Genomic DNA, 14339 nt, shown 5'->3' with positions numbered 1-14339 from the left:
GTCACCCCTGGCTCTGTGTCCCTCCGGTCACCCCTGGCTCTGTGTCCCTCCCGGTCACCCCTGGCTCTGTGTCCCTCCCGGTCACCCCTGGCTCTGTGTCCCTCCGGTCACCCCGGGCCGGTCCCCACCGGGACACCCGGACCCTGCAGCCCCCGCGGTGGAGGATGTGTGAGAGACCCCGAGAGGCTCCCAAAGCCGCTCAGAGCCCCGGGCGATCCCGCAGGACACCGAGAGCAGCCCCGGGGCCGCTCCCGGCGCCGCCGGCCCGGGAGGGGAAGGCGGAGGCGGCCCCGGAGCGCGGCCCGACAGCGGCGGCAGCGCCGCGGTCAAAATAAGAGTCCCTGGGCCTGGGAACCCGCCCTCTGCATCCCCTCCCAGCAGCCTCTCCCTCAGTTTGGCAGCAGCAGCTAATTCATTAATTAATGAATTAATCGAACCCTCCCCCCAGAGATTCCCCGGAGCACCGGCAGGGCTGTGGCAGCGTCCCCGCGGAGCCCCCGGCGCTGCCTCCCCCTCCCTCGGTGGGGACACACAGGGGCCCCGGGGGTCCCATCGCTCCCGGGGGTGAGCTGAGGCTCGGAGGAGCCTGGTGCGGGGTGCGTGTCCTTCCCCTGGGATGCCCCCGGGATGGGGCGGCTGCTCCCTGCACAAAAACACATCTCTGGAAAGCTCTGCTCGAGCAAGGGCCGGTGTCAGCCTGGACATCGCCAAATCCCTCACCGGGGATGCCCAGCATCACCAAATCCCTCACCGGGGATGCCCAGCATCACCAAATCCCTCACCGGGGATACCCAGCATCGCCAAATCCCTCACCGGGGATACCCAGCATCTCCAAATCCAGCACTGGGGATGCCCAGCATCGCCAAATCCCGCACTCGGGATACCCAGCATCTCCAAATCCCGCACTGGGAATGCCCAGCATCTCCAAATCCCTCACCGGGGATACCCAGCATCGCCAAATCCAGCACAGGGAATGCTCAGCATCTCCAAATCCCGCACTGGGGATACCCAGCATCTCCAAATCCAGCACAGGGGATACCCAGCATCGCCAAATCCAGCACTGGGAATGCTCAGCATCTCCAAATCCCTCACCGGGGATACCCAGCATCGCCAAATCCCGCACTGGGAATGCTCAGCATCTCCAAATCCCGCACTGGGGATACCCAGCATCTCCAAATCCAGCACAGGGGATACCCAGCATCTCCAAATCCCGCACTGGGGATGCTCAGCATCACCAAATCCAGCACTGGGGATGCCCAGCATCACCAAATCCAGCACTGGGGATGCCCAGCATCACCAAATCCCTCACTGGGGATGCCCAGCATCACCAAATCCCGGTGGGTGAGACCGGACGCGCATCAGGATGAGCTCTTGTGGCTCCTCTCCAGCATCTGCTGCAGCTCTGCCTTTCCCGGGTGGACACAGGGACGCACCGGCCACTGGGACAAACCTCCTCAAGCCATGAGAGAGGGTAGAGGCTCCCAAAAGAAGCCAAAATTATCAGGAACACACGGAGCTTTTTCAGCCCATCACCCCCGGCCACTGCTCTTGTCCACCCCAAACCCATCCTGAGCGAGGGGCAGCGGGGTCAGGACGGGCTGGGCTGTGCCAGAAATCTCTGTTTTCCTGGAGCAGCTGCTGCGAGCCGAGCTCCAGCCGGGCAGAGATCGCCCTCTCCCGCCCGAGCCGGGCGAGTGGAGCCGCAGCTCCACATCCTGGGATTCCTGGAGGCAGGAAGAGCAGAAGTCCACTATCATTGTGGCAATTTTGTAGATAGAAGTGTTTTGGCACTTACTAGAATATAAAAGAAAACATTAGATTTTAAAAATATGTTAACTGTATTGGCTTTTCGAATTGAACCTCGGGAGAACCCCAGGAACCCCAGGGGAACCTCAGGGGAACCTTGGGAGAACCACAGGAACCCCAAGGGAACCTCAGGGGAACCTTGGGAGAACCACAGGAACCCCAGGGGAACCTCAGGGGAACCTTAGGAGAACTTCCAGAACCTCAGGAACCCCAGGGGAACCTCAGGGGAACCTTGGGAGAACCACAGGAACCCCAAGGGAACCTCAGGAGAACCTTGGGAGAACCACAGGAACCCCAGGGGAACCTCAGGGGAACCTTAGGAGAACCACAGGAACCCCAGGGGAACCTCAGGGGAACCTTAGGAGAACCACAGGAACCCCAGGGGAACCTCAGGGGAACCTTAGGAGAACTTCCAGAACCTCAGGAACCCCAGGGGAACCTTAGGAGAACCACGAGAACCTCAGGAACCCCAGGGGAACCTCAGGGGAACCTCTGGAACCTCAGGAACCTCTAGAACATCCAGAACCTCTAGAACCTCTAGAACCTCTAGAACCTCCGGAACCTCTAGAACCTCTAGAACCTCTAGAACCTCTAGAACCTCCGGAACCTCTAGAACCTCTAGAACCTCCGGAACCTCTAGAACCTCTAGAACCTCCGGAACCTCTAGAACCTCTAGAACCTCTAGAACCTCTAGAACCTCTGGAACCTCTAGAACCTCTAGAACCTCTAGAACCTCCGGAACCTCCGGAACCTCAGGAACCCCAGAAACCCCGGGAACCTCGGGAACCTCGGGAACCTTGGGAGCTTCGTGGGAGCCTCAGGAGAGCCCCAGGAGAACCTCAGGGGAACCTCGGGGGAACCTCTGGAACCTCGGGAGAACCTCAGGAGAACCTTGGGAGCACCTCAGGAGCCTCGGGGGAGCTTTGGGAGAACCTCAGGAGAACCTTGGGAGCACCTCAGGGACCTCGGGGGAGCTTTGGGAGAACCTCAGGGGAACCTTGGGAGCACCTCAGGAGCCTCAGGGGAGCTTTGGGAGAACCTCGGGAGCCTCGGGAGCTTTGGGAGCTTCAGGGAGAGCTGGCTTAGCCCAGGAGAACAGGGAAAATAACAATAACAGGAAAAATAGAAATAAATATCAACAGTAAAATTTAAAATAAAAATAGCAGTAAAAATAAAATTAAAAATATAACTAATATAATATAATATAATATAATATAATATAATATGCAGTAAAAATAAAAATTAAAATAACGGTAAAAATAAAATTCAAAATATAAATAGCAGTAAATAAATACAAATATCAATATAGATATAGATATATAGATATAGATATAGATATAGATATAGATATAGATATAGATATAAATATAAATATAAATATAAATATAAATATAAATATAAATATAAATATAAATATAAATATAAATATAAATATAAATATAAATATAAATATAAATAAGGTTCCCGAGGTTCCCGAGGTTTGGGTGTGTTGCAGGACAGCTTCCCCGTTAAGGACTAGAGTGAAAAACTTAAGGTATTTGTTTGTGAAGAAGCTGTAGAGGGGAAAATGATCTAAAATCTCTGAGATGATTGCTGCAGATAAAGGCTGTGGCTGCTGCCTTTGGTCTGTGCCAAGTGTCTGCAGTTTCAGTGCACTGCTGCTGTTACCTTTTGTGGCAATGCTGTTAGTGAAATGCACGTTTCTTACAAACTCTTTCAGGTTTTTGTGGCCTTATATCCCCCCTGAGGAGAAAGCTCTGCCATTTGCTCAAAGCTTGTTTTGGAAAGCCTTTGGTGAAGGATGTTGTTTGCAGTCTGTATATCTTTCCCTTTCTCTCTTGTTTCTGTGAGCTGTGGCGGGGGAGATTTTAGGCTGCAGATCAGGGCAAGGTTCTTCCCCCAGAGGCTGCTGGCACTGCCCAGGCTCCCCAGGGAATGGGCACGGCCCCGAGGCTGCCAGAGCTCCAGGGATGCCCAGGGTGGGATGTTGGGGGGTCTGGGCAGGATGATCTTTGTGGGTCCGTTCCAGCTCAGGATATTCCATGATTCTGTGATTCTCCATTGGAACGAGCAACAGCTCCTTCAGCCCACCAGGGTGTTCCCACCCCAGCCATTCCCCTGCTGAGCTGCAGGAGCCGTGGCTTTGCTTTAACCTTGGCTCTAAACCAACTTCCAAGCTCCAGCTCCAGTGGAGATTCCTCCTGAACCACTTCTCACCATCAGGTTTCAGCGTCCAGACAGCTGAGGTATCATTTATGATAATCACATACACACAGCAAAACACCCATGGTCTTAAAAAAGATCATCTTTATTTACATTTTTCCAGTTCTTTACATTTGGGGGGTTAAAACCCAGGACAAAAATACTCCCCAGAAGCCGTGGTAAACATGGAAAATTGTGAGTTTACATTTCAAAACCCAATTATAAATTGCACAGAAGTCTTAGGTTGTACAGAGCCATCACAAATTGTTGTATAAAATCCCAAAATCTGTAAAGAGAACCACAGGAATAAAGAATTACAGCCACAAGTAGTGGTACAAGAAAGGGCACAAGTTTTGAGGGTTTTACCCCACCAGTCTCTCTTGGAGACGAGGGATGGGACATTCCTGTTGCAGACAGTTGCAAATATTTTAAAATATAGAATAAAACCCAAATGGAGCCTAGAACACCCTGTATCTCCTGTCTTGAGCTGGCTCAACAGGAAAGCAACCTAGCAGAAAATATTTAGTTTTACAAATCTCCTGGAAGTTCAGTGGAAAGCTAAAAAAGAATCATTATCCAAAAAAAGAAGAGCCTTTGCATCCCCTGACTCCCTATTCCCGACCTCCTGCAGGCAGCGGGACAGCAGATGCCAAAGCAGGGTTTAGTTTAGGACACAAACAACACTGAAAAAGCCAAAGATGTAGAGGTGGAACATGTGGAGAGCAGGACAAGAACAAAACCATGAAGGACATAAAAGCAGCAGAGAAAGAAACAAAACAAAAACTGATGTTTGGTGTTTTCCATTGAACACTGAGTTTGGAAACAATTAACTCACAAGCTTCTCTCGTGCCCCACTGCTCCCCCTCCCCTTTTCAAACAAACTCAAAAACAATTGCTTCAAAAATCTGAGCCAGGAATTTGAATTAATCCCTGTGTGCTGAAGTTCTCTACCCAGAGATGATTGGAAAAATGGGCTTTTTCCTCTTTATTTCAGTGTTCAGCAAGAGGAGGGAGGGATGACCAAGGGCTGAAAGGAGCTCCTCAGGATTTCAAGAGGTGGAAGCCAGAAAAGCTGTGGGCAGAGGGCAGAGGGATTAATCCTCTCTGGAGAGGATGAGTAGACAAGCTCAGCCCCAAACCCAAATACTGGGTTTGCCCCACTGTGCTCATCCAGAGCCCTCCCCAAGGACCTGCTGACAGTGCCCTGGGGCCACCCCTGCAGGAGAGCTGGATTAACCCCTCCATTCTGCATTTCCAAGGGCTCCAGAAAACATCAGCAAGGCTCTTTGTGCAGCCTGGGACAGGAGGCTTGGAAAACACTGATTGTCACTTGTCACATCAATTCTCTTGCACAATGAGGCTGCTCAGAGAGCAGCCCGGGGTGATGGCCTGCTGCACCCTGGCCAGAGCCACCTCTCAGGGCTGACAGGGGCCCCTGCACAGCACCCAAAGGGATGAGAATCACCCTGAGGTGTAGCTCCAGCTCCTCCCTGCTCCCTCCACAGTGATGGACACTCCTCAGCAGCCAAAAGTGCTCCCATTTGCTCCTTGATTTGCAAAGGGGACTCTGTGTACAGCAAGAGACTCCCAAAGACCATTCTGGAGCAAATATAATTTGGGGGAGAGAGCTGAGGTGCACAGGAGACTCAGGGCACAGCATGAGCTGGCTCCTCCACAGCCTCCACCATGGATGGGACATTCCCAAAACAAAGGTGGAGCAAGGAGGACAGATGCTGCCTGGGAATCTGGAAAAACAGCTCAGTGGCTCTGGCCACAGCAACCAAACAGCAATCCCATTTTCCAGCCAAGGAACACAGGCTGGACACATCAGCAGGGATGGGAGAAGGAGCTGGGAGCCCAGTCCTGGTCCCAGCCCTGTCTGCCTCTCCCAGAGCCTGGCTGGGCCAGGATTCTGCAGCCCAACACAGCAGCTCCAGAAGCATTGGCACCTCACAGGAATTCTTCCAGATGTGTGGAAGGGATTTGGGTTCAAGGGTATGTACAGCCAACAGCAGGGAAGGCCATGGGAGCTGCAGACTGAGCTAGGCAAGACAGGTTCAGCCAAGTGGGAGGAAGAGGAAGTGCACTGGGGAAGAGCTGTACCTGCCTTTGACCCTTTGTGGATGAAGAATTCCGCTCATGGCAGGCCAGACCAGCCAGCAAAGGAGAGTCTGAATCATGGAAGCTGGGCAGAAGCATCAGCTGAGAAGAGAATGGAGAAGGATCTTTGTGTCTGAGACACAGATCCCAGCCCAGGCTACCTGCAGTGACAACATTTAGGCAACACCTGCATGCTTCAGACATGGGATCACCAAGGTGGGGTCATGGAGAGGAGCCTTCCTCCTCTTTTAATGAGTTTATTCCAAATGGCTCTTTAGGAGAGGGCCCTTCCAGCCAGACCTTGGCTATGCCATCTCCATCCTCCTTAAGGCAGAGTCTGCTCTCCCCTTCCTCCCACTCCCTTCCCTGGGCTCCTGGGCCACTTGGACAAACCCTGGCTTCAGGACCTGGGGAGCAGCAGTGCAGTGGCTGCTGTCTCCAGAGCCAAGCCCACGTGGTGCCAAATTCCCTCCAGCCACGTGGAATTATGAGCCTGGCACTGTGGGCAGGCCACACCGTGCTTGTTTTCCCCGAGCTGCCTTGGCAGAGTTCACCACTCTCACCCTTCCTGGTGAGAGCAAAAAAACCTCACTTCATTTTGTAAGAAATCAGCAAGGTGCATTCCTGGATTTGGCATGAACAGGCACATGGATCAGCATCAGAAATGGATGAAAAAGCACAGCATTTCTCATAGAATAATTTATTAAATACAACATTAAAATTTGGATTTCTGAATTTAATCATTAAAAACAACTTCCTCTCATATATATATATATATATATATATATTTATATATATCCAGGGACAATGACAATCACTCTATCAGCATTGGTGCACGTTGTGCCAGCACTGCTCAGAACGGCACCTTCGCTATGCTACCCTTAAAGCAGTTCAATGCTTAAAAAAAAAAAAAATGAAATAAAAGAACATTTGCAAAGAAAGAGTGCAAAGCAGGGCCTGTCCCAGCTGCCTGAGGGGTGTGCAGAGGTGGCTGAGCAAGGAGGCAGTGGCTGCAAATGCTCCTAAAGGTCTGTCAGGTATTGCCTGCCCAGCTCTGAGGTGCCAGAGGTCTGGAGGCCACAACTCCAGCCTGGCTGGGCACCCGTGGGACGTGGCTTGTGGTGTCCTCAGCTTGGGCAGTCAATGCTAAACAAGCTAAACAAGGTGTGTGTGTGGTGAGGGGGGTAAAAAAGCACAAAAGAAAAACTGCGAGAAAAGCCAGCTTGTTCCCCCGACTGCCAGGCACAGCAGCAGCAGCTCCCACATGGTTTGTGTCCATTGTCACACCCTGCTCAGGCTCAGGGGACACACAACAGGCCCTGCTGGGCTGCCTGGGCAGGGACAGCCACTCCCAGGGAGAGCCCCACGGAGGGTGGGCCCAGAGGGAAGGGATCCCACGGGCAGGGCCCCTGGGCACACTCAGAGGTAGCATCAGACAGATTTTGTGATTGATGGTCACGTAACTCCGGGCTGGGAGGAGAGGGCACCCCATGGAACACCAGGATCAGCCCCAGAGCTCAGCAGGGCTTATCAGCAAGTGCCTCCACGAGCCCCCACTGTGCCCATGGCCACTCACACTGCCAGTGAGTCCCCCCACAGCTCAGGTACAGCGAGGGCTTGTGCTTTTGGCTTTTTAAAAGTCCCTGACCTTCCAAACCTGCTTACTCCAAGAAACCTCCTGCTACCCTTAGGACCTCTGAGCACAAGGAGGAAGGGCTCCATTTGTGGAGAGCACAGGGCTCCTAAAAGAGGAGATAAAGTCCACGCAGCCCAGCCTTCCCCTAGAGTGGAGCTGTGCCAAGTCAGGAGCGTTTCAGATAAGGCATCGCAGGTGCTTTGATAGTAAAGCAGTTAGTGTTGACTACAGTGCTGGAACAGGCTGCTGCCCAGGCCATCCCAGGGCACATCCAGCACTTGGTGCAGCAGCAGGAGACACTGCAGTTTTCCACACCTCTCCTACAAGCATGCAGGCTGCTCTGGCTGCCCTTTTTGGTTTTTTACCCCCTCCCTACAAAGAGACTTAAAAAGCCCAGGCTGGGATGTGGCAGTTCCCACCCCCAAAGCAGCCAGAGAGACAAGAAGACGCCTTGTGCTGTACCAGACTTTGCCACAGGCGGGTGCCCCGTGGTGCCAGGGTGGGCAGTGCCGGCGGGCTCGGAGCAGGGGAGGGCTAATTGCCATTGCTGATGCTGGAATTGGCACTGCTGCAGCTCTGCTCGTAGGATGGAGGTGCCTCTGTGGGGGAAAGGAAGAATGAGAGAGGTTATGGTGGGTGTTTGGGAGGTTCCCTTCACCCCAGTCTGTGTAACTGAGTGTAGAATGAAGCAAGCCAGCAGCACACACTCCCTGCCAGGGCCCCACAGCCTGCCCAGCTGAGGTACATGGGGTTTGTAGGATTTGAGCCAGCCAGTCCCATCCCTGCCCTGGTGTCCATGGAGGTTAAAATCACCACCTCCCAGTCCTGTTCTGTTCTTCCCCTTCTTTCCCAAGCATCCTCCTGTCCTCCAGCACCTCCAGATCACCCGTGCTCTGTGTGCCCCAACCCAGAGCTGAAGTAACACATGGAGTGTTCTGCAGAGGGGTTGATCTGGGGAGGACTGTGCTAACACCCAGCAGGGCTGCAGGAATCCAGCACACACTGCTGAACCTGCCACCCCAGCAGGAATCCAGCACACACTGCTGAACCTGCCACCCCAGCAGGGCTGCAGGAATCCAGCACACACTGCTGAACCTGCCACCCCAGCAGGAATCCAGCACACACTGCTGAACCTGCCACCCCAGCAGGAATCCAGCACACACTGCTGAACCTGCCACCCCAGCAGGGCTGCAGGAATCCTGCATGCTGGGATTTCCCTGGGCTGTTCCACCCCGGACACTTTCTCAGCTCCCACCCCCACAGCTTCAGACCAGCTGCAGGCCCACTCCAAGTCAGACAGAAGATTTCTGTGACATCATTTTCCTGGCTCTGCTCCCACCAGCCTTACTACAAGCCAAGAAGTTTTTCTATCAGTGGGAGGCTGAAAGCTCTTTTAAGAACAGGGAGATCCTCTCACGAAGAGCCCAGGGCAGGCATGGGCGTGGATGTGGGAAGGACAGCCAGCTTTTACAGCTGGAAGAGGGGGACTCCTCCAGAGGCTAAAGCAGGCAGAGATGTCACAATCCCCTCTGACAGCAGCCTGCAGCAGACTGACTCAATCCCCAGATTCCCAACAGCTCACAGCTAGCAGAGACTGTTGGTAGGAGCTGTTTTCTGCCAGCTGCAGATCCCGGGAGCGCTGCTCACCGTAGGGGTATCCCCACGTGCTGTACTCCGGGGGCAGGATGAGTGAGCTGGCTGTGGGGACAGGCACCACGTTCCCCTCAGCATAGTAGGGGACAGTGGCTCCCGTGGACAGGCAGAGCGTGGGGTGGTTTGGGGAGCCCGTCTGCTCCGAGTCCGCCCGGATCTCCTGGAAGCTCAGTCCTGGGGCGTAGCTGAAGGGCTGCTGCTGGGAATGGCTTTTGGTGGGGATGGAGACATTGTCCATGGGGTGATAGCCACTGGCAGCCTCCTCTTCCTCTGGGGGTGCACTGGGGACTACCACAGATGGGATGTGCTGGATGGAGCGGGAGGGGCTCAGCGGGAGCCTGTTCACAGCAATGTTTCCAATGTAGATGGGGAGAGTGACAGAAACCTCTGGAGACTTGAGGGAAACCTGGAAGAGGAGGGAAAACGTGGCATCCTCATTATACTTGGCAGTGGGAAGGGGCACCTGATGCCTGGGCCAGCCCCACCACACTGCTCAGCCTGGGAGGGGGCACAGAGCCGCAGCCCAGCCCAGGGATACTCTGGATAACCTCACCTGGATGTAGTAGTCGATGTGGATGAGGCTGCAGCCCTGCAGAATGGACTGGGGTAGTGCTGGAACCAGGATCTGCTCCTTCCATTCTGCGTGTTTCCAGGCTTTCACCCCCGAGCCTTCCACCTCGGCGATGGTCCTCAGGTCGTAAATCCAGCGCTTGGATTTATAGGCCACTTTCTGCACAGACAGGAGGAAACTCAGCTTGCACAGAGGCTGCAGGAGGTCCTGTGTGTCCCACAAATGCCAGCCAGGACACAAACCCACCCACCTGCTTTGTCAAATAGGCACAAACACAAACCTAACAGGTGTGTTCCAGAGCAGGAGTACCCGTTGCTGTGTGACAGACTCAGCAATAAAATTCTAGGTCCTCTTTCCCCAGGAAGGTAGAGAGGAACAGAGCTGAAGACTTGGCCTTCTCGCTGTCCCAGTTTCACAGAGGCCTCCATGGGGTGGGGCAGCAGAGAATGGTGCCCCTGGACACCCACCTGGAGCAGACTGGCCACCACAGCGCCGGTGTCCCGGCCGGACTTGTTCTCTATGTCTGTGCGGAGCTGGATGGCCTGGCCCACGATGTAACCCTTCAGGTCAGACGTGGCTGTCAGGATGATGTTGCCACTTTTCACAAGCTTGTAGTTGAACTTCTTGGTGATGGACATGGTGTTGGGCTGCTGCAGGAAGGCAGAGGCAGAGGTGTTGGCTCAAGAGAGTCAGAGAGCCTCCAGGAAAACACTCAAGAGATTCAAAACAAGCAAGCAGAAATATTTGCATTTAAGAGGATGCAAAGAGCCAGCAACATGGCAGTGCCACAGACAAAAGGTCTCACTTCTCCAGCCCCACAGTTCTACTGTCCTATTAGGAAACCCTTCTTTCCCCTCCAAAGCAAGTTCCCCAAACCCATGTGTCTCCAAGCAGCTGAAGCTGTTGGTCTCTCTTCATGCTGAAAATTCAGATACATCTTTCAAAGCAACACACAAGAGTCAGAAATCACCTGGAGCAGGTACTGACAGCAAGGCAGAAGAGATGAGAAGTCCTTGTCCTGCTCTTGCATAGTCAGAGCAGGCAGTCAGAGTTATCCAGTCACTCAGTGACTCCTCAGACAGCAGGACAAGTGCTCAAGTGCTGGCATTTCCCAGCCATGCCCCTCCTCGTTCTTACCTCGATGTCAGGGATGTCGTTCAGGTTGAGAGGGCAGAGAACGTAGAAGATCTTGTTGCATTTGTAGTCCTTGGAGAAGCGAGGTGTGTCTATCACAGCTTTCACCTGATGCAGGACTTTGCCAAAAGGGCCTTCAAATGATGTAGGAGCAGAAGCTGGAGTTGAGAGAGAAAGAAGAGATCACAAGGCTGAGTCAGGCCAGTTTCTGAACTGGCAGTATGTGCAAAACTAAGGGTTACAGGGAAGGGCCTTCAGCCAGTTTTCTACATCTTACCTGGCAGCAGGAACTGGAAGGGAAAGTTGTGCTCTCCAGCTGTCAGGACCCCTGTGGAAACAAGAGTGAAGAGCACATGGGACAGGCTGAGAGGCTGTTACCTTGGAATGTGTGATCTGGGAGAGAGAGGCCACCACCCAGGGAATCACACACCACCTCAGCCCGGCTGCTGAGACAACAGGAGCCCAGGAAAACATTGCCACAACATTAAAACCTCAGCACTTGTTTTCTTCAACCACTGCTCTGCAACAGCCTCGAGGGCACAGGGCAGAGCCAAGATCCAGTGCATGGCTGAAACATCAGATCCCAACTCCCCAGCTCCATCCACCCTCCAGCACTCCCAGATTCCCTCCAGTGCAGCATGACAGCTGAACTGAACCCACAGTGTCATCCAGCAGCTCCTAAAGTTGCCTTCCGTAAGAAAACCACTGAGGTTTATCCATATTTGTTAAATCCATGTATACATGAGAGGCTTTGTTTTTAAAGTGGCAGAGCTGAGAGGAGCCCTGGATGCCCAGTAAATGGAGCTGTGTTTGTTCTGCTTTGTAGGATCATTGCTGGAGGTAGCAAAAGCCCAGATCTGGCTGGTGCTTTTGTTGTTTCAAGACAGGAGGAGGCAGCTTGCCCGTTAGCAACGCTGGCTCTGCAGAGCTGACAGTAATTGAGTCCTGTCGTCAGGGGATTAAGTGGATTACATGGAAGGGGGAGGTGGGGAAGAGAAGAGTAAATCCCCCCACTGACACAGCAGCCCAGGCAGGACTTGGTGCATCATTCATGCTATGAAAAGCTAGATCTCTGCCTCTTGGATCACTCAGCCACCCCAGTGAGCGTGTCCCGCCTGCGGTGCAGGGACAGAGAGATAAATAATCCAACACGCTCCTCATCGTGGATCCCTGCAAAGGGACAACATCAGAGATGTCCATTTATACACTTGGGCCTCACAGAGAGGAGCAAGATTTGCTCATTGCCATCACCTCCCTGCTGATTCCCCTCCCGTCCCCCAACAAACCCGAACTATGTAGGCTAAAATGCAGCACCCGGCGTTGTCACCAGGTGGAGGCACCAAGCCAGGCCTGAAGCTGCAGAGCTGGGCAGGCGGGGAGGCAGGTGTGGAACAGCCTCTCCTGTTCCCTCTTGGGCAGCCTGGCTCAGGAAAGGTGCCAGGTGAGGTGCAGCAGGTGCCTTGACTGCTTGGGTCCAGGATAAAGCCTGATTCATGGGAATGACTCCATGACCCCAGCCCCTGTTTGCTGCCCCGAGGGTTTTCTGTCTTTTAATGGGCACCATTCAACATTGATCTTATACCCATTATCCCTACTTTTAGAAAGCAAATGGATAACTGGAATACATGACTGTCCTGTGCAGCTTCTGCACTGCAGTATAGGGACTCTCTCCACCTGACAAGGAGTGGGAGCAAGTCCTGTTCCTGTCCTGCAGAAGGGAAGGAGGTGGGAGTTCCAGAGGGTGGCAGTCACTGAGTTTCCACAAAGAGAATTCCCAGCTGTGTGACCTGCAGAGCGCCACATGAAGGTGCAGGCAGTAATTCCAAGTCTCCTGCTAGGAGCATGAAATTCCACAGCCTTTCCAGGACCCTCAGGATGAGCCCACAGACTCCACCAAGTACAAGTCCCTATTCTACATTACAGGCAGCACCATCCACCAAGTCACTTCTGTCCAAGTCCTGCCCAGCTCAGGTGCACCGACATAAAGTCAGGCTGGAAGTGACCCTGTGAGCACTTTCACAGTTTCTAACTCACCCAGCATCACTGATCAAGGCCATGAACTCTCCCAGGAACACCCAGGGCAGCATCACCCGCAGAGGATGTGGTTTGGCTGTCAGAGCCACTGTGAGACTGGCTGGCACTGAGGGAGTTTCTGCACAGGTAGTCCAAGCTCTGGGCAGGGCACCACATGAGAACAGGTCAGCCTAGCCCAGCCTGATGGTCCTGACCAGGCCCAAGTGCCCAGTGACCTGCTGGCTGTGACCCACTGAACAGCCTGCAAATCCCTCCTGCAGCTCGCTCCTGCCTGCAACAAGCTGCCCACGAGCTCTGGAAAAGGCCCTTCCTGCTCTTAGCAGCCAGAGAGGAGTTCCCAGACCAGCCACCCCAGACTGAAGCTGTGTCCTGCCACAGTTGACACAGACCAAGGGCATCACAGCAGCTCCTGGCTCATGGCCACAGAGCCCTGCCTCCAGTCTTGAGCTGTTGAATGAAGGCCACAGTGTCCTCAGCTGCAAAAAAGCTTTTCCTGAAGTTTACATGCAGCTAAAAATACCTTGAGAAAGTCATCAGGCAGCAGAGGCAGCAGGGTTAGCAGGGTTCTGCTGTGGGGCCAGACCTGCAGCAGCCTTTCCCCCTGATAGGAGTCAAGCCAGCAGACTGGCCGCCCACACGTAGCCTTGGGAAACTTCCTCCCAAAAAATTCCTGGAGGGAAAGAAGCTGCTGCCCCAGACAGCCTAGAAAAAAACCTCCAGTCCAGATAGCAGGAGCAGCAACAACATTAGCCTCATTCCCCAGAGGACAGGATTACATGGGATATTGGGAAGGAATTGTTCCCTGTGAGGGTGGTGAGACCCTGGCACAGGCGCCCAGAGGAGCTGTGGCTGCCCCTGGATCCCTGGAAATGTTCAAGGCCAGGCTGGATGGGGCTTGGAGCAACCTGGGATAGTGGGAGGGGACCCTGCTCCTGGCAGGGGATGGAATAAGGTGATTTTTATGGTCCCTTCCAATCCAAACAAAGGTTTCCCTGCACTCACTGCAAACCAGCACACTGCATGGTAAAACTGCCACCACCATCATGCCCACTGGGGCTGAGATGACCACACGTCTGTATTTACACAGTTAAATGATCCAGATCGAGTTTACCACAGCTGCTGAGAGTGTCTGGGCTCTGGACTGAGCCGTGCAGCCTCCCTGGCTGGTGCCACAGAAATCACCGGCCCTTCAAAGCCATCACC

At 53.6% G+C, this 14339-nt stretch overlaps 1 protein-coding gene across 2 annotated transcripts in view; it reads right to left on the bottom strand.

Moving 5' to 3' along the window:
- Window positions 1-4093: 4093 nt before the first annotated feature.
- Window positions 4094-14339, bottom strand: part of ARRDC1 (arrestin domain containing 1) — a 30174-nt gene continuing 19928 nt past the window's right edge. Inside the window, exons 3-9 of one of the 2 annotated variants that reach the window (XR_015278299.1) lie at window positions 11380-11430; window positions 11106-11260; window positions 10436-10618; window positions 9951-10127; window positions 9392-9803; window positions 8207-8343; window positions 4094-6210 (exon numbers count right to left, since the gene is read on the bottom strand). Coding sequence is in view for 1 of the 2 variants with exons in the window: in XM_086858728.1 (XP_086714854.1) it covers window positions 8279-8343; window positions 9392-9803; window positions 9951-10127; window positions 10436-10618; window positions 11106-11260; window positions 11380-11430 (1043 nt within the window). In the remaining variant the exon portion in view is untranslated. Of the gene's footprint in view, window positions 6211-6792; window positions 8344-9391; window positions 9804-9950; window positions 10128-10435; window positions 10619-11105; window positions 11261-11379; window positions 11431-14339 lie in introns of those variants that run through there. The other variant, XM_086858728.1, reaches the window with a different exon arrangement.

This window comes from Cyanistes caeruleus, chromosome 20 (genome assembly GCF_971803275.1).
Source record: "Cyanistes caeruleus chromosome 20, bCyaCae1.hap1.1, whole genome shotgun sequence".
NCBI classification, from domain to species: domain Eukaryota; kingdom Metazoa; phylum Chordata; class Aves; order Passeriformes; family Paridae; genus Cyanistes; species Cyanistes caeruleus.
This window is presented reverse-complemented; position numbering and strand designations above follow the sequence as displayed.